The sequence below is a fragment of the Thermobia domestica genome, chromosome 17 (genome assembly GCF_964235325.1).
Source record: "Thermobia domestica chromosome 17, izTheDome1.hap1.1, whole genome shotgun sequence".
Taxonomy (NCBI): domain Eukaryota; kingdom Metazoa; phylum Arthropoda; class Insecta; order Zygentoma; family Lepismatidae; genus Thermobia; species Thermobia domestica.
In genome coordinates, this window is record NC_137470.1 from 122049466 (window position 1) to 122071341 (window position 21876).

General features: G+C 34.3%; 1 protein-coding gene across 1 annotated transcript in view; it reads left to right on the forward strand.

The window, feature by feature from the left end:
* The window catches only part of LOC145674679 (uncharacterized), a 39087-nt gene extending 18260 nt beyond the window's left edge, over positions 1–20827 (forward strand). Inside the window, exon 2 of the mRNA XM_081744906.1 lies at positions 19417–20827. Coding sequence (XP_081601032.1) covers positions 19434–20447 — 1014 coding nt within the window. The 5' untranslated portion in view covers positions 19417–19433 and the 3' untranslated portion in view covers positions 20448–20827. The remainder of the gene's footprint in view (positions 1–19416) is intronic.
* The last annotated feature ends 1049 nt before the right edge of the window (positions 20828–21876 follow it).

Below are 21876 nucleotides of genomic sequence, written 5' to 3' on the forward strand. Positions count from 1 at the left end.
GTAAATGCAAGGCAAATAGTTTTACTTGTAACTTGAAAGTTTTTTATAGTTTTACCTTTGGCTAACTTTAACAATCAAAAGCAGTGCTAATTATTAACAGACAAAGCAAATGAACGCCATTTGTTTTGATTTTAAGTTTAGCGTCTCGTTTAGCAGCGAGGCTGTATTAGATGTGGATCTACAGCTTAATGTGGAAAACGAACCACACGAGCTCCCGCCGGGAAAGGAACACCATGCTTCATGAATGTTAAGCAATTATTTTAGATAAGGTAAATCCGAAAAATAAATCTTAAGTTAAAAGTAAATTCTTATTGAACATCTGACACTTAGTAGAAAATACAAAAATAAACATGTTTCTGAAAAGAAAAAAAATGACTTCAACTTCTTGTCTCTGACTAACTTCAGTCTCAAACAATACGAAAAAGGGTTGTGTTTTAAACTAAATGGATACTATTACTCTTAAACATTGTAGGAAGTTTATGAGAAATATTTGGGCGGTGTTACGGAACAACCATTCAACCCACAACGAGTTAGTTTTGAAGAAATCGCAGTTACAGGTTTCTCGACCCCATAAGATATTACCGTATATGGATTGACTTTTCTCTTCATAAATGGCAGACCGATCGCAAAACGCGTTACCAGGATTTTTTAGTATGTTCCTTACATATGATCGAACACTCCAGCAGGGCTAACTTTTTTTTTTTAATGTGAGTTGACTGGTTGTTGCATAACACCGCCAATTTATGGAACATATTTTTAAATGGAAATAAATGCACGCCGTTTCAACTACAGGCAATGTAATAGTTCGCGATGTATTATATGAACAGAACTAATAACAAGATGCGAAAGTTTTATTATAATCTGATAATTTCTAGTGAATATTTATTTAAGGTGTTCTTTATATTCAATATGCGGTGAATTGGAACTAATAATAATAATAATAATAATAATAATAATAATAATAATAATAATAATAATAATAATAATAATAATAATAATAATAATAATAATAATAATATCGCGAATATCTTGTCTGAAACAAACCACATTTATGTTTAATTGAAATTGGAGAATTTTAACCCTATTTATTTATTTATTGATTTATTTATTTATTATGTTCTTCTTGTTTAACTTGGGGTAAAAGTCACTTCTCATTCATGGTCGATTCAATTCCACGGAGTAGTAATGATTTGCGGGATCTAAATAAAATATTCGCTATATTGCGTAACAATTGATTTATTTATGAAAATTATTATTTTGACAAGAAAATATATATATATATATATATATATATATATATATATATATATATATATATATATATTAGAAGTCTGAATACCTTCTATTTGATGACTATCAAGTTTGGACCCATGAGGAAACTGTAATTAAAACATTTGAGCCATTTTCCATAATGTTAACTGTCGCAGAACTAGCTATGTTAATGTTTAGTCTTAAACGAGAACCCGTTAGTAAATGTGTTATTTAACGACGCTGACATAGGGCTGTTATGTATTAAGATGGAAATTTGACTCTTAGCTATTATCACAAATGTTTCTTTACACAAAAATTATACCAAATGCAGTTACATAACTCATGAAAATATGTATACTGTTGAGTGAAGACAAAAAGTGATATTATTCAATTGCATACTCAACAGAGAAATTTAAATGAATCTTAAATGTTATATACTATAAAGCTGCCGTTTATAAATAGATTGTACCTACCATTGTTTATAAAGTATCTTATGTCTTTACTAAATTCCCTTTGCTTGAACCACAACTAATTCATAAATTCGCTTCTGACACGATCCCATAATTAGTTTTGATTTACGTAATGAAGTTCTTCTTTCCTCGTTTTCGCTAACTTTAAATTTGCAAATACACATTGTCTTGTATTGTGTTTATCAGAATCTTGTTTTTCTTCTACATCTATAGATGGTTATATCTGTGGTTGGAATTTTCCTCAACACTTAGCAACTGCATGCTGGGTGTCTCATAAGTCAGATCTTACTGGCTGGATGTTGAAATAGGTAATGCTATGTTCTCTATAACCTCTATAAATAAGGCATTTACCAATCCCCCCCCCCAAAAAAAACGCCTGGACCAAAGTAAGAGAGTGAGGAATATGACATGTCCCAAAAGCTAACATGGAATAAATACAAGAAACCAAAGGCACGCCCTTGTTTGCTATGGTTCTCTTATATTCATGATTACGTATCACTATAATTTGACTTTCCTAACTTCGGTGGAGTCACGACAATTGCTGTAACCAAATATAATAGGGACTCCGGTGTAGCAATATATTGGAGCCTCGCAATAACTTAGTTGCCACCTGTGTGGGAGAGTATTTGGGGGCCTCAGTCAGTGAGATGGTTCCGGTGTAGGATGGTACTTGTTGAGCCTGCCAATCAGCGAGTTACTTTCAAGATATACCCTTTGAAGCTAGTAGCAATGGCAACGACCCTCCATTTAATTACTGTAAATGGTTCTGCGGTTGGACCTGTTTGCTTTTTGTCCTCTGTACCTCTTGTTGCACAAATGTCTGTCCCCTGCTTCTGATAGCGATAAGAAAGAAAAGGAGAGAGAACAGAGATTGAAGAGTTTCATGGAAAAAAAAAAGATAATTCCGTGCCAAGTTCCAGTGTTCATTTCAGATGCAGTGGCCAAGGAATTTGCCTCATCTATCCTCATATCAACACTTTTTGAGGCTGATGAACCTGGCTGCACATTTTGCACCTCGGGTGTTTTTATTCAGAATTCAGTGTTTTTTTGTAGTTCACCATGTCAATATCGTATATTGAGATTATTAATTGCGGTATATTGTTGGATTAAGATTTAGGATTTACATTTGTAGATTTATTAAGAAGTACATAATGACTACGGACAGTTTTTTGCCCATAAAAAATTCCCATAGTATATTTCTTAAATTTCGAACTTTTTTTTTTACCATACTCAAATCATTATGAGGTACCTTTATGCAGAGTTTCATGTCTCTGTCTCATTTCAAAGTGCCTAATCAATGTGATGAGTGAGTGAATGAACCGATTTCTGCTTGACTAAGGACAGGTTTTTGCCTAGTACTCTAATATGTTTTAAGCTAGAAATATGAGATTTGGCACATGAGCACATCTCTCGGATATCTTCTTAACTTCTAAACCTAATATTTCTACTTTTAACAAAAATCCTTTTTACAGAGCCTCAAAATTGGCGATTTTACCCAAACCTCTTCTTCGTGTATAACATGTTTACGGCAACGCAGGCCAGTTTTCATTTCCGATTAATTTTCTTCGCGGAACTTGGCTGCCATGCACTGCCGTGCATGTTGATAATATTAATTTAGTAACTAAACTTAATACTAGGTACTGTTTTAGTATTTCATCATATTCAAAAGAAACATAATTCGTACATATTGTCCGTCTCTTAAAGTACAAACGTGACTGCTTGCAAAGTCAGACTTCAGACAATATCCCTGAGTACACTTTGTGACACACTTACCTACACTATGCACATCATACTGTCTAAACGTTTAAGGAGAAACTGCTTTCAAGCTCGCGATTAAGACCCTAAAGACGAGGTAATTGGATTTAATAGGGTACATTTTTAGAGTTCGCAATATAGTTAATATAGTCTTCATACAATTGTTCATGTTCCTTCAATATTAATTTGCTAGAATTATCCTGGAAGATTAATTTATTTCTACACATCAAACTAATTCTCGACTATATATTTAACATATTACCCAATCGAGAGTTTCTAGCATTCAATCCCATACCCGACCAGTCCATTTCGTTCCTGTAGTGTTCCCTCTACCTTAATGCTAGCCGTTAGGATATGGAATCAAAATGTACAGAGTGAAATTCAAAAAATAAATATATAAATGCGCGAATAAATAAATAATACAGGTTCTGAAGTACAAGACGAATTACTTTCTCAGCCTCAAAGCCTCACGAACAATCTTCCATATCTTCATACAAGTTCTACTGATAATATAGTTCACTTCTTCTACGAAACCAATCTATCCAAACGACCTTGTCCAATGCAATTTGTACTCGTATTTCTCAACTATATAAGCTAGCATTAGCGAAGTGTCTACCATTTGGATCGATTGGCATATGTGTGAATGTCCAACTGTCTGTCTCTCCGTCCGTCTGCTGTACAATAAATCTTGTAAAACTTTAACCGATTCTAAGGGTATAGACATGCCGAAGCTTCCACGCGGTATACATCGAGGTTTAACTCTCGGTAGCTGCTTCGATGGTGGCGCAAACACATTGATATTTCTGATGTGAAGCAATATCATAGGTCAATGAAAACTTTTAAAATCAACACACACACACACACAAGTACCTCACATGCGTCACAACAATGATACTCCTCAAACTGAGTACTTAGAGCAAGAACGCGACCTCTTCGCTATGTGTGTCCTTCATCCATTGAGACCTAGATATCGAGATAGAAACAGCAAGGCATCTTCGGCATGTTTTTACCTTAACACAACTTTAATGTACTTCCCTTCAACATACTGAAATACCCCCTATTCTTTGCGATCTCAATCTATGAAGTATGAGGGGCAGGATAGTTTCCACTCGCACAATCAGCGACAAAATTTCTTTCCGTTTGGTAATATTTATTTTAGGAATAACTGTGGTATGGCTGGAACTTACAACGGTGGTATAGCTGAAACGCACAGAAAATTACATTCTTTTTAATTTACTGAAAACTGTACTCAAATTGTCACTCCATTCTGAAGTTATTTGCGAAACTAATTTCATCAAACGGAAAGAACTTTTGTCACTAAAGGTACATGTAATCAATTTTCCAACACAAACCGTGTAAACTTCTTCAATTAAGACTAAAATTAGTGTATATTTTCTTCATGGCATCGTAAATGTCCCTACAGCTTGGGGGTAAAATATATTTGCAACGAAAGGATGAATATACTTTCCACTCTAAATTCAAGAAAACATGTTCTACGACAATTTTTGTTTTAAAAAGGGCGATCAATTTTGGCTTAATATGTCCCACATTTTTCGGAGGCTTTCGAAGTATCCCCACTGGGAGAAACTGAAATCAGTAAGGAATAATGTAGTGCATTTACCCTTCTCGCCCCACTTCGCGATTACATTTAGAGTTCTACAAGAACTTTTCTAAAATTCAGTCAGTTTTGGTACAATATAATCTATATTATCTTCGAACTATTTTCCGTAATTCCCAGTGTTTGAGATTAAAATCAGTCAAGAATGAGCGGTAAATTCAGTTCCAAAATATGGTATGGATTACTACGCCTCCCCTCCCGACACACTTATAAAATGTTTCATTATAATTTTTGCTAACATTGTTTGATTTTGATGGAATATGTAGTACTGTTTCTTTAAGGCTTCGTAATCGTTCATTCTGGACGGAGCTGAAATCAGTAAAGAATAATGTAGCAGTATTATCTCCACCCTCGATTTTTTAAAGTTCTACGAAAATTTATATAAAAATCAATTGGTTTTGATACAATATTTTGTATGTATGACTACTTTCCGTAATCCACAATGCTTGGAATGAGCAGTTAATTTACTCCAAAATATGGAATCGATTATTCCCCCTTTCCAGTGAAAAAGTAAATATGTTTCTAGGTACATTTCAAAAAAATATTAGGGTTTCATGGAATAAGACTTCTAGGTTTTGAGACTTAAAATCATTTCCACTACTAATTAACTAACTAATTTTATGACCCATGGAACCTGAAAGTCCAATGCCAAGTTCACCAAAGCTCTCCATTGACTTCTATCTTTAGCCAACTGAATCCAGTTTCTACTTTGTATTGCTATTTCTGCGAGATCCATCTTAATAGTTTACCCCCGTCTGCGTCTAGGTCTTCCTAATGGTCGTTTTCCGATTGGTCTTCCAGTCCAGACATTGGAAGCGTTTCTACTTTCTTCCATCCTAGCTACATGACTTGCCCACCTAAGCCTTCTAGACTTGATGACCCTAACAATGTTGGGTAAACCGTATAAATTATGTAGTTCCTCGTTAGGAAATTTTCGCCATTCCCCATTCCAATTCATCTTGGGTTCGAATATGCGTCTTAGAATCTTGATCTCAAATACTTTCAGTCTATGTTCTTTCCTCAGAGTAAACGATCATGTTTCGGATCCATACAGAACAACAGACACCATTATCGTTTTAAATATTTTAAGCTTCAAATTTCTCGAAAGAATTCGCGACGGAAAATATTTTGAACTGAATAACAACATTACCACTACTTGGATCAAAAATGAACAGAAAATGAGAGAGGTGAATTTTTCTCCCTTCTTGGTATAAAAAATGATCTTTAGTAACTTTCTGAAATATTATTCGATTTTATCACAATATGATGCATGTGTTAATTAAGTTTTTCACATAATCCCTACTCTTGCAGCAGGAGTCAACCAAGCAACCAATTATGGACTTACGAGGGAAGGGCGCGATGTCACTCGGAGATAATTGAACCAAACTTGGTGTAGGAGTAGGTAATGGAAATAGAAAAGAACGTGTGGTAGCATTCGTAACCAGGCTTTCGGAATCAGAAATAATGGGCCCTACAGTTCAGGAGAAGTATGGCCTGTCAATCAGATATTGATGGGACGGAGCCTTTGAGGATGGGACGGAAGTTAGTAGTACTTGCAGCACCTGAGGAAACTTTTTGACCCCTGGGTCCCTGCCTCAGGACCCATGGTCCCTGGCCGGGGTCAATGACCTAGGGGTACATAGGACCACCCCCTCTAAATTTTGGCAGGAACACCATGGCCCACCCCCTAAATTTTGGCAGGGGTACATAGGACCACTCCCCTTAAATTTTGGAAATTGCCAAATCTAAAAATTTGGTATGGTAGCCTAGGACAACAGTATGTACTTCTATCCGTATTGGGTGTCTATGTCGTTCCCTTTCATGGGTAAAAAAATGCCAAAAAGTCAAATTTCGGGGGGGTTTGACTTAATTTATCCCCTTTGATGAGGTGTTATTACCCTATATGGTTATATGGGCGTATACACGGGTCCATTCCCTTTCATAAGACATGGGTATATTAATGCACCCCTTGAAAAATTTGGGAGGGGTACCTTGGCCCACCCCTTAAATTTTGGAAAATGCTCAATTTAAACATTGGGTATTATAGTACAGGACCCTAATATGTATTATGATAAATTTGGGTGGTCCACCTCGTTCCCTTCTAGGGGTACAAAATTGCCAAAATATAAACGTAAGCAATACGTAGTACCACGTGTTTGGTTTTTGGTCGATTTTATCCCCTTTGATGGGGTGTTATTATCCTATATAGTTATATGGTCATGTATAGGGGTCCATTACCTTTCATAAGATACGGGTATATTTGTGCACTCCTTTAAAAATTTGGGAGGGGTACTTTGGCCCACCCCTTAAATTTTGGAAATTGCTCATTTTATATATTTGGTATTATAGTACTGGACCCTAACATGTATTATAATAAATTTGGGTGGTCCACCTCGTTCCCTTCTAGGGGTTCAAAATTGCCAAAATATAAACGTAAGCAATACGTAGTACCACGTGGTTGGTTTTTGGTCGATTTTATCCCCTTTGATGGGGTGTTATTATCCTATATAGTTATATGGTCATGTATAGGGGTCCATTACCTTTCATAAGATACGGGTATATTTGTGCACTCCTTTAAAAATTTGGGAGGGGTACTTTGGCCCACCCCTTAAATTTTAGAAATTGCTCATTTTATATATTTGGTATTATAGTACTGGACCCTAACATGTATTATGATAAATTTGGGTGGTCCACCTTGTTCCCTTTTAGGGGTACAAAATTGTCAAAATATAAACGTAAGCAATACGTTGTACCACGTGTTTGTTTTGGCTCAATTTATCCCCTTGGATGAGGTCCTATTATCTTATATGATTATATGGTTATGTATATTGGTCCATTCCCTATTATAAGACATGGATATATTGATGCACCCTTTAAAAATTTGGGAGGGGTACCTTGGCCCACCTCTTTATTTTGGAAATTGCCCAATTTAAACATTTGGTATAATAGTATAAGACCCTAATATATATATATATATATATATATATATATATATATATATATATATATATTACTATAAATTTGGGTAGTCTATCTTGTTCCCTTTCATGGGTACGAAATTGCCAAGTTTTAGTACAATCACGTGTTTCGTTTTTGACCTAATTTATTCACTTGGATGAGGTCCTAATACCTAATATGATTATATGGTCATGTATAGGGGTCCATTTTCTATCATAAAACATAGGTACATTGATGCACCCCGGGAGGGGTACCATAGCCAATCCCTTAAATTTTGGAAATTTTTCAATTTAAGCATTCGCTATCATAGTACATGACCTCAATATGTATCATGATAAATTAGGGTGGTCCACCTTGTTCCCTTTCATGAGTAAAAAAAATGCAAAAATATAAATATAAGCAATATGTTGTATCACGTGTTTGGTTTTTGGCCCAATTTACCCCGTTTGATGCGGTCTTATACCGTATATGGTCATATGGTCATGTATATAGGTTCATTTCCTATCATAAGACATGAGTACATTGATGCACCCTTTAAAAATTTGGGAGGGGTATCTTGACTCATCCACTCAGTTTTAGAAATTGTTTAATATAAGCATTTGGTATCTTCGTACAGGTCTTCAATATGTACCACTATAAATTTGGATGGTCCACATCGTTCCCTTTCATGGGTAAAGAACTACCAAAAATCAAATTTCGGATTTTATTGACCCTTTGATAAGTATTTAGCACGTTATATGGTTTATTACCTTTATATGTTTATGTTCTCTTTTAAATTTGGGAATTATAAAATAACATAATTTGGTAAACGTTTTCTAGGACCCATTGTAGATGTTGGTGTTCCTCTTATGGCCAAATATTAAAAATTTAAAGGTTATTGACCGGCTTTATTATTGAATAACTATAGGATTTATTACTTTTTCATAAGACACAGGTGTATTTGTGTACCAATCTTAAATTTTGGGAGGGGTACATTTCTTATTGTCATATCAATAATTGGTAATTGTTCTTAAAATTGGATAGTATCTCATTCATTGCGTAAATCATTATGATCACGTGATCAGTTATTGACCTATGATGGGATTAGGAGTCCAGGACATTGGTACATTTAAACTTTGTAGGATAATTTGAGAATGCGTTATTGGTATTGATTATTACAGCCAAATATAAACGTAAGCAATACGATGTACCACGTGATTGACCTTGATGAGGTAGTGTACAGGGATACATAGCTAACCTTATTGAATCTTATGACTCATAGTCTTAAGGGAATACATGCTACAACACTGGCAAAGTTATTGTTGGTGCAATTTGATTGGTTGATCACTATCTTTCGTACAATCTGATTGGCTGATCACTATCTTTCGTGCAATCTGATTGGTTGCTGATTTTCAAATCTTTGCTGCATTCAGTTTTAAGTTTTGTTTAACATTTAAAAATCTTGGTTTCGTTCAACATTTTGCACTCACTGATAAATATGATCAAAACCGTTTATTTGTTAATCGAATAGTTAAAAACCGGATAAAGTTTGACGGTTAACCGTGAAACGTGAATTTTTTTTAGTTTGAAAATTTTTTGTTTGAAAGTTTTTGTTTGAAAACTCTTGTTTCAAATTTGTGTTTGAAAATTTTTTGTTTAACATTTTTTGTTCGAAATTTTTGCTTTGAAATTTTTAGTTCGAAAATTTTTTGTTTGAAAATTTTTGTTTAAAATTTTTTAGTTACAATTTTTTTAGTTCGAAAAAGTTTTAGTTTAAAATTTCTTGCACTCTGTGGAACCGTTTCGAAAAAGAATCGGAGCAGTTTAGATTTTCAAAATCTGGCAACATTGTTTCCATCAATGAAGCACTTACTGATCAACAAACGCTGAGCGTTTAAAAATCGCTCGAACAATGAACTAATCAGATTTAAGCAAAGAGTCATCTTTTTATTTAATCCATGAACGGAAACGAGAGTTACTAATTAGGTCCAAAATCACATCATCCCATCCGCGTTTGTCACAATGTGTGAGGTCCCTGCTTCAATCCTCAATCAAGTAAGTTCATGTTTTTCTCATGTTTTCGTCCTATCACTTCTCATCATCATCGTTTTGCGGAGACGTTAAATTCAACATTTCCTGAAACTAGCACCAAGAATCGAACTCGGGACGATTGCAACACATGTACGGTATCCATGTTCACCCCTAAAGCGGAACAAAATGACCCCTAAAAGGGAACGAGGTGGACCACCCAAATTTATAGTAATATATATTAGGGTCCAGTACTATTATACCAAATGTTTAAATTGGGCAATTTCTAAAACTTAAGGGGTGGGCCAAGGTACCATTCCCAAAAAATTTCAAGGGGTGCACAAATGTACCTATGTCTTATGATATGGAATAAACCCCTATACATGACCATATAACCATGTTAGGTAATAGGTCCTCATCCAAGAGGATAAATTGGATCAAAAACCCAAACACGTGGTACAACATATTGCTTATGTTTGTATTTTGGCAATTTTGTACCCTAAAAGGGAACAAAGTGAACCACCCAAATTTATCATGATACATATTAGAGTCCAGTAGTTTATGCTTAAACTGGAAAATTTCCAAAATTTAAAAGATTGGCCATGGTACTCCTCCCAAATTTTTAAAGGGGTGCACAAATGTACCTATGTCTTATAATAGGAAATGGACATCTGTATACGTCCATATAACTATATAAGGTAATAGGACCTCATCCAAGGTGATAAAATGAGCCAAAATACCAAATACGTGGTTGTAGTAAAATTTGGTAATTTTGTGCCCCTAAAAGGGATATCATAATATATATTAGGGTCCTATACTATTATACCAAATGTTTAAATTGGGCAATTTCTAAAACTTGAAGGGGGTGGGCCAAAGTACTCCACCCAAATTTAAAGGGGTGCACAAATATACCCATATCTTATGAAAGGTAATGAACCCCTGTATACGTCCATATAACTATATAAGGTAATAGGGCCTCATCTAAGAGGATAAATTGGGCCAAAAGACCAAACACGTGGTACAACTTATTGCTTACGTTTATATTTTGACAATTTTGTACCCCTAAAAGGGAACGAGGTGGACCACCCAAATTTATCATAATACATATTAGGGTCCGGTACTATAATACCCAATGTTTAAATTGGGCAATTTCCAAAATTTAAGGGGTGGGCCAAAGTACCCTTCCCAAATTTTTAAAGGAGTGCACAAATATACCCATATCTTATGAAAGGTAATGAACCCCTGTATACGTCCATATAACTATATAAGGTAATAGGGCCTCATCCAAGAGGATAAATTGGGCCAAATGGCCAAACACGTGGTACATTGGAAAGGAATGTGCTGACGTTTGAATTTATGGTTTCATCACAGTTGCTGACGTCATGCTGACCAACCAAATTCATACAACTATGTCTGACGTCAAAGGAATGTGCTGACGTTTGAATTCATGATTGCATCACAATTGCTGACGAATCTGGCTGTGTACTAAATTCAAATTGATGACTTCGACCCAAGAATCCTTTGTAACATAAAGATACAGATCCAGTATTTAAGAAACGCAGCAGTTCTTCTTGTTTTGATGTTTCCATGGATAAATATCTTGCTGGTAAAATTATATTCTTCTCATTTTCAAGCTTCACTACGATTCTTAATCCAAACTTTGTAGGGATCATTTGGCTAGCTAAGATTCTATAAGGTACATTCTGTTGTAAATCAGTAATCTTGGTAAATGATTTTATCACATCACGTGTGTTTAGAAACTGCAGACAAGTAGCCATGATGATGTTATCATGAATACTAACTCGAACGATACGTATATATGATGAAAAACTGATGACGTTGCATTATCATGTTCTGACGTGTACTATTGCACCACAATGTTGCCAGAGGTTTTAGTTCTAAACAGTTCCGGTTCTTTACTAATGAGTGCACAAACTTTAAAAATGTCAAACCAAACTTTGAAACAAACATTTCAAACAAAAATCTTTGAAACAAAATTTTGAAACGAAAAAAATTCAAACAAAAAATTTCAAACGAAAAAAATTCAAACAAAATTTTGAAGCGAAAAAAAATTTCAAACGAAAAAATTTCAAACAAAAAATTTGGAAACGAAAAATTTCAAACAAAAATTTTAAACAAAATTTTGAAACGAAAAATTTCAAACGAAAAATTTTTAAACAAAAAAATTTTGAAACAAAAGTCAAAAAAAATTTCAAACAAAATTCTGAAACAAAAAATTCAAACAAAATTCTGAAACAAAAAAAACAAAAAAAAATTGAAAGCAAGTATTTTCAAACAAAAAGTTTCAAACAAAAAAATTTCAAACTAAAAATTTTTACGTTTCACGGTTAACCGTCAAACTTTATCCGGTTTTTAACTATTCGATTAACAAATAAACGGTTTTGATCATATTTATCAGTGAGTGCAAAATGTTGAACGAAACCAAGATTTTTAAATGTTAAACAAAACTTAAAAACTGAATACAGCAAAGATTTGAAAATCATCAACCAATCAGATTGCACAAAAGATAGTGATCAACCAATCAGATTGCAGGAAAGATAGTGATCATCCAATCAAATTGCATTAACAATAACTTTGCTAGTGTCAGATCACATCACCTTATGATTAAATTTCAAACTGTTGTAGCATGTATTGCCTTTCGTCTATGAGTCATAAGATTCAATAAGGTTAGCTATCAGATTTCTAAAGCTCAAGGTCAAATCAATCACCACTAATGATCTTAGACTATGAGCTGTGACTAAAGTTCAATGTATTGTTTCAAATTTCGCACCTTATGTTAAAATTCTGTTTATCACCATTCCCAAATTTAAAGAATACTTCTCTTGATATACCTAAGTCTTAGAGTTAATCATATCATTATATGTTCAATAAGGTTAATAATGTCCGTCATTTGTTTACCTGAGTAGAACCAACTGTTTTCTAGAAGTGTGTGTACTCAAACTTAAGAAGTACCACAACAAAGGAAATGAATCCCTGTACACTACCTCATCAAGGACAATCACGTGGTACAACGTCTTGCTTACGTTTATATTTGGAGGGAATAATCAAAACCAATGACGTAATTTCATTTGACAATTCTCAAATTATCCTACAAAGTTTCAATGTACCAATGTCCTGGACTCCTAATCCCATCATAGGTCAATAACCGATCACGTGATCATACTCATATTTGACAATGATTTACCCAATGAATGAGATAATATCCAATTTTAAGAACAATTATCAATTATTGATACGACAATAAGAAATGTACCCCTTCCAAAATTTAAGATTGGTACACAAATACACCTGTGTCTTACGAGAAAAGTAATAAATCCTGTACTTATTCAATAATAAAGCCGGTCAATAACATTTAAATTTTGAATATTTGGCCATAAGAGGAACATCAACATCTACAATGGGTCCTAGAAAACGTTTACCGAATTTTGTTATTTGATGATCCCCAAATTTAAAAGGTAACATAAACATATAAAGGTAATAAAACTCTGTACATACCCATATAACGTGCTAAATAGGGGTCAATAACCTCCGAAATTTGATTTTTGGTAGTTCTTTACCAATGAAAAGGGAACGATGTGGACCATCCAAATTTATAGTGGTACATATTGAAGACCTGTGCTATGATACCAAATGTTTATATTAAACAATTTCTAAAACCGAGTGGATGAGCCAAGATACCCCTCCCAAATTTTTAAAGGATGCATCAATGTACCCATATCTTATGATAGGAAATGAACCTATATACATGACCATATAACCATATAAGGTAATAAAACCTCATCAAAGGCGGGAAATTGGGCCAAAAACCAAACACATGGTACAACATATTGCTTATGTTTATATTTTAGCAATTTTGTACCCCTAAAAGAGAACGATGTGGACCACCCAAATTTATCATGATACATGTTGAGGCATATACTATGATATCGAATCCCCTCCCGGGGTGCATCAATGTACCTATGTCTTATGATAGGGAATGAACACCTATACATTACCATATAACCATATAAGGTAATAGGACCTCATCCAAAGGAATAAATTAGGTCATAACCAAACACGTGGTACAACGTAATGCTTACGTTTATATTTTGTCAATTTTGTACCCCTAAAAGGGAACGAGGTGGACCACCCAAATTTATAGTGATCCATATTAGGGTCCTATACTGTAATACCAAATGTTTAATTGAGCAATTTCCAAATTAAAGGGGTGGGCCATTGCACTTCTCCCGGGGGTCCACAAATGTACCTATGTCTTATGATAGGGAATGAACACCTATACATTACCATATAACCATATAAGGTAATAGGACCTCATCCAAAGGAATAAATTAGGTCAAAACCAAACACGTGGTACAACGTAATGCTTACGTTTATATTTTGTCAATTTTGTACCCCTAAAAGGGAACGAGGTGGACCACCCAAATTTATAGTGATCCATATTAGGGTCCTATACTGTAATACCAAATGTTTAATTGAGCAATTTCCAAATTAAAGGGGTGGGCCATTGCACTTCTCCCGGGGGTCCACAAATGTACCTATGTCTTATGATAGGGAATGGACCCCTATACATGACCATATAACTATATGATGTAATAGGACCTCATCAAGGAGATAAATTAGGTCAAAATCAAACACGTGGTATAACGTATTGCTTACGTTTATATTTTGGCAATTTTGTACCCCTAAAAGGGAACGAGGTGGACCACCTAAATTTATAGTGATACATATTAGGGTCCTATACTATAATACACAATGTTGAAATTGGGCAATTTCCAAAATTTAAGGGGTGGGCCAAGGTACCCCTCCCAAATTTTTCAAGGGGTGCATTAATATACCCATGTCTTATGAAAACTAATGGACCCGTGTATACGCCCATATAAATATATAAGGTAATAACACCTCATCAAAGGGGATAAATTAGGTCAAAAGCCCCCGAAATTTGAATTTTTTTCAATTTTTTACCCATAAAAGGGAACGATATAGACACCCAATACTAATAGAGGTACATACTATGGTTCTAGGCTACCATACCAAATTTTTAGATTTGGCAATTTCCAAAATTTAAGGGTGGTGGTCCTATGTACCTCTGCCAAAATTTAGGGGTGGGCCATGGTACCCCTGCCAAAATTTAGAGGGGGTGGTCCTATGTACCCCTAGGTCATTGACCCTGGCCAGGGACCATGGGTCCTGAGGCAGGTACCCAGGGGCCAAAAAGTGTCCTCAGGTGCCCCCATTACTACTAAGTTAAATAAAGTAGAATGAAAACACAAAAGATGAGCTGAACAGAAAATTTACCAACGTCGGCCTTCAGTCCCACCAGGTGAATACTGGGATACTAAATCATCAACTGCCCTTGTCAATACTCACCTTTTCTCTGTAAAGAGCAATTGAAATATATTAAAAAAAAAAAAAAAAAAAAAAAACAGTCTCATCTGTTTCAGACTGAACGTGTGTTGTGTTTTTAGCATATTTATTTTTTTGAATACAGGTCCTTGTACTGTATGTGTCTGTTATACTTTTTAATGATTCTGTTAACAACTGTTTCGTTGTCAAAAGAACAGTATATAACTCACTGTACGGTATATTAAGGTTAACTACAGGTATTTTCTAAATTTGTTGAGACCAATTTGGAAGCTAATTTTACGAACATGGCATCTGTGTAGAAAGTGAAGACATTCTGTTTCATGTGTGCTAGGCAACAGAAGTGAAAACGCTCATGTTCATTTTGTGTTCACACTATTAACGTGCAGTGTTTGTGAAACATGCGTGAGTTAGGCCTATATTTGGAGTCTTGAACGCTGCTATTAAGAGGCTGTTTCTGTTCATTACATTTTGCTGCTTTCTAGTGGTGAGTAGGCCTTTGCGTTAACATAGTTGTGTTAATGAACAGTCTTGTATGTATTCAAACGGTTATTTTTGTTCTGGACGTCCACAGTCATTCCCATTTTAAACATTACTAATCCCGAAATATATATTTAAATTCGCCTCACAAACACACATTCCTTTAATTTTGGTGGGCGTCACGTCATAGATATCAAACACCCGTATAAATGAAATCAGTTAATATTCGTGGGTTCAAACATTTAATAATTGTGTACTGACAGCATCTTATAGTGTGAAGAAATACAGCAACTTCATTTCAAGCCCTTCCCTGGAAAACTTCTGGCTACGCCCATGATTAATTTCTGTGTATATTTTCTTCATTTTTTAAATATAATTTCATTAAGCTAAGTAGTGATGCATACTCAATTAGTAACGGCAAGGGCATGGCAGTTGATAGGTTTAGTATCCCGGCATTCGTCTGTTGGGACTGAGGGCGGACATTGACACATTTTCTGTTCAGCTCATCTTTTCTGTTTTCATTCTACATTATTTAACTTCCATCCCATCCTCAAAGGGTCCGTCCCATAAATATCTGATTGACAGGCCGTACTTCTCCTGAACTGTAGGGCCCATTGTTTCTGATTCCGAACGCCTACGAAATGAATGCTACCACACGTTCTTTTCTATGCCCATTACCTACTCCTACACCAAGTTTGGTGCAATTATCTCTGAGTGACATCATACCCTTTCCTTGTTTTCGAAGATTTAAATAAAATAAATCTAAGCTAACTTTCGTAAAAAAAAGAAAAAAAAATAAAGAAAGAAAAAAATACAATTTCGTCGAATATGGTCTATTTTTTCTGAGAATTTCCAATGGATTCAATTGCTTGCAGTTGAAAAAGGCCAAAAATGAGAGAACAATTCTTGTTAATTTTATATGACATATTTTTCTGAATATGCATTTTAAAAAAAATCATACCTTTGTGCACCATTGTGTATGTGTTTCATCGAAAATTACCTCTACGGTTTGAAGTTCAAATTAGTGATGGGGAAGACCGCTTGCTTTATAGCAATGGACAACATTGCTACGAATTTTCCATTCTGCTATTGGTCAAACTTTATCTACTCAGCTATATATTTGTAAATAGCTAATTACGTAGCTAAGATATTTTTTCTTCTTGTTTAGTAACTCGATGTTACTCCTGACTTTTAACTATGTTCTCTAAGCCAAGGAACCTCCACAGCTTACCAGAAACGCCAACACAATTCTTTATTTCCCTATATTAAACGTAACTTGCAGATTTTTTGAATCAACTTCTTTATTCCAATCAGGTTGTCATTCTTCCAGAATTTAAGACTCTGTGAATGCATCATCGGTATCTTCTGTATCTCTATTTTATTACTCTCATATCATTCTTGGCTGTTGTAATCTTCTGATTATTCAGCTTCGTTGTGTGTACAGTTTGTCTGGTTTCCCTGTGTTATTCTTATAGTTTCTTTATTCCGTGTCGTCCTCTTACACTAACTACACCTCTGTACAGTTATTCTCTTCTTCAACCAAATGCTTAATTGTCATGTGCCAAAGTAATCATCTCAGTTTTTTTTCCTTTCTTGGCCTTGTGAATTACAACCAAATTTTTGCTATAGATATCAATAACTTTCTTTTATTTTTTTCATTTCCTTGTTTGACTGGATTGTGTATCATGTTCTGCGAAATACCATATTTCTGATTGTACAACAGACTTAGTCTCATAAAACTTTTCTTCCTTTCGAAATAGAGAGTCACTCTTGAAAATGTGTAAACTCATTTAACAATCACCTTGCATAGTGAATGTTCGTAAACTATAAACATAAAATACAAGTAATTGAAGTAATACGAGTAATTTGCCAAATTAGAAAACAACCCTATACAATGGGAGAAAAAGCACTATAAATTGTTTGTATGAGTATTCCTTAACGTCTTGTGAACATATGCAAGGCACGGTCCAACAAATTCAAGAAATAACAAAAAAAAAAAAAGAAAGAAAAAAAGGGGCGTTCATCTAATTGAAAGTGTTTATTTAATATTAGCTGAATGACTCCTTCTTCGTACTGGGATAATAGATTTATAAGAGATTCTTGAATCTTCTTCCTCTTAGAATATTTATTTCAATGAAATTTTAATAAAAAATACAGCAGATACTCTACTTTTGACATAAATATTGAAACACCGTATCCCCACTAAATACGCCTTTAATCAAATTGATATGGATAAAAAAAACGGGTAAAGTGGATACTGACTATTTTTAAAAAAAGAATTTCAAACGGGTTAGACGTTTTCCTGACCCTGAAAACTAGGAATTCGATACAAATATCAGTCATTTTTCACATTTTATTTTTCAGCCCTAACTTCTCTCTTTGTAAATGTGAATGAACTTGGACTTGAACGGCATTGGGAGCATCACTGTTCACTTCAGCTAGCCCAAAAACTATAGATTCAACACTAATATCGACTGTTTTCGATCATTCTCATATTTACCCCCTTCCTTCTCAGTAGGTTTGCAAAGGCGTCTTACTCTCATCGAGGACTGAACTTCAACTTAAAGGGCATCGAGACTATCACCATCAGCTCATGGTCCCCCAAAGCTATTGATTTGACACTAATATCAGTCATTTTATATTATTTTTATACGTTTCCCCCTGTTCTAGGGATCTACCCCAACAATCCTCTTTTCAAGACTACAAATAACGCGTGTATCAATGTTAGTTAAATTGGTACAGGTGTTCAGAGTTATTGTCATACATACTCTCTCTCTCGCACGCACACACATCCGTTTTTAAACATATACCGTCTTATGCAGAGTCGTTTTGACGTATGATTAGCGTCATACTGTAGGCCTGACTACTGCAGAAAACATATGTTAGTCGAACTCTTTAGTATAACACTAATCACGCTTCAGAACGACTCTGCATAAGACCCATAAAGATTTACAACATTCTAAAGATATGATGATCTTATGAAACTTGATTCAGACGCTCATAATAATATAAGAGAATAAATAAACAAAAATTTAAGGCGAAACGCATTTAATGAACATTGATTAAAGTGCTCCAAAAACTTCATGGAAAATCCTGCAACTACAGCATTAGCCAAATCTTACCAAATATATCGATTTTCTCTAGTTTATATATATATTACAACTTCTTGACCCTAAAAGTCGTTTGATATATTAGTCGTTGCCATATGAATAAACATTTGCGGTTAGTGCCTTCTAATGAATTGTACTTCATTTTACCTGGAATCTTATCCGAGCTTTCGAATACATGTTTTACAGCATTTCCCATTATCTTTTCCCAACAAGTTATCTTATAGAATGTGCGCTCTGATTTAAGAATCTCTCTGTATTTGATATTGCATAAATGTATGAATTCATTGTACTCTGAAAAGGTGTGTTACATGTGTGCTGTTTTTGAGTAGAAGTTCAAAATGTATTTATGAATTAATTAAGTTCATTACTACCTTTTTTATTTTAGATTAGCAACGACTCAATATGAGGGCTCAGAAGAAAATCTGCAACCTTGGCATATTCAACCCAAAGACAACTATTCGTGATGCTGTTATGGATTTTTACTGGATGGTCACCACAGTAATGTGCTTTGCTCTGGTTCCTATTATCTTCATCGCTTATAAGGGAATGAAGGAAGTCTATGATCTTGATGGAAATTACTTTCAGGCGAACGACTCCGATACTCGTTTCATTTTGTTCAGGTCCAATGTTATGTCATTCAATACCAAAACAGGAGAAATCAGTATTCGTGATGACATTGGAGAGATGCTGCTTGCTGATATATGTTGGTATTCTCTGATGTGGGCTTGGATTTCGATTCAAACATTTAATCTGCGTCTGCCAAATTGCATATGGGCCATGTTTGACAATGGTAGGCTGGATAAATTTATTCACAAGATCGATAAGGCTCTTTCTCTGAAAAGTCCGGTTACCGATGTTGCAAATATGGTTGCTGGAAATTTACACAAATTCAGATTCTACGGGTTAATGCTTTTCGTTTGTCATATCTACAATCTAGTTGCTGCTGTGATGTACTGTTTCACATCGTATGCTCTTCTAATACATGAAGATCGCACATTCGGTATTGTAAAAATATTTAGTACCGATAGTATCGAGTATAAGGCCATCTGCTCTTTCCTTTGGTGTTGTTCTGTTCTCCTAATCACAATTAGTTACATTTACGTAACAATTAATGTGTTACTGTGCCATTCCACTTCGGTCCGGTCTCTATATATTGGTTGGCTCTTCTATAGTGAGGATCGCAAAGCTACGGATACCCTTGCTAAAACACTGTCGTATGAAGATATCGCTTTCTTGCTCCTGCTGCGTAGAAACATAAATCCCAAGTGCTGTGAGGAATTAATTTTCAAACTGTCATCTGTGCTAAATGATCCTCAGGAAGATCGTTCGGCTCACGAAAAATGTATGGTGATACTTAAACCAATGATTTCTAAGCCAATTGGGTTTTGCGTACAGTGTACTCTCGAGCGATACTAAAACATATTTCGTAAACTAACCAGCTACTTTTTCACATAAAAGAGTTAAAGATGACAATGAAATTTAATGGACTTAAAGATGTACGGAATTGATTTTAAATGGTAACAATTTGAAATCCCTTGACATCAATGAACATCAAGAGTAATTAATGTAGCTCGGTTCACTAATTATATATATATATATAGTTGGTGTTTACAGAAATGCGAACTTTGGCTATCCCACGGCTAACGATGATCTGGTAGAAATAACCAAAGTCAAGGCTAAATAATTGTTTGGTAATTCCTAAATGTTAATCATTGCCTTTAAAAATCAACTTAAAATTCAATTTTGCAAATTATTAGTTATCACTTTTTGTTTGTGTAATTGAAACAACTTCTTTTTTTTTTAAAAAAAAATGCTATTCCAGTAGTGTTTGTTTCTGACTTCTAATTGTAATTTTGTTTCTAGAAAGAAGAATTATGATTCAATTGATGATTAAAAATGTGTCTTATCCTTTACTTAATTCACTGTTGCACGACTGTTTTTGCTTGTGCCTTATGAAATGGCAATTTGTTAAATGTTAGATATAGTTCAGTTGATTTGATGCAACATATAAAGCACACAAACTTAAAACGCTTCAATTGGTGAATATTTCTTAAAATATCCTACTGAATTAAACAGCTTAGTATTGGATCTTGCAAGACTATATTTTTTACTTGCTCCTCATAAAATGTCAATTTGTTTGAAGATTTAGTTGAAGTTTGAGTGATTTGTTAAGACAACTATTTTAATCGGGAGAAGTACAACTATTTTTAGGCATTTCAATTGCTAATATTATTAAAACAATCAGTTCTCTGCTGAAATAAATATTTGAGTATTAGCTCTTGCTCGACTATTTTCACATGTTCTTTATAAAATGTAATTCGCAAAAATGTAAATCTAATAATGTTCGGTTGGTTTGATGTAACGTACGAAAAAAAACACTAAAAATAAGCCTTAAATTTGCCTGTTTTTTTTAAATATGTGGTATTGGTTAGTTATGGATTAAAGTAAAGAAGATACTTGGTCAATTTCTCTAGGCCATTAGTTCAGTTTATAAATATCTGTACTGGATGCGTTTTCAATATAGGTTTCAATATCAACTCATGTACGTGGTTCTGGTTTATGCACTTGTGTGGTTTGTACACTTGTTTCATTTTACATACGAAAATATACATTGCACATAGGTCTATATGTAATACTTGTTTCCAAATATTAATTGTACTATTATGTACTAATTTCATTTATATACGTATGTAAAATACACATTACAAAATAAATTGTTCAAGCATCATTATTTTATTTTATTACCCCGTGCATAGCATATATATATATATATACTAAAGGCTAGTTTCTTAGTAGCTTAAATTACTTATTGCCAATAGAGATATGTCCTATTTAGTCCGTACCA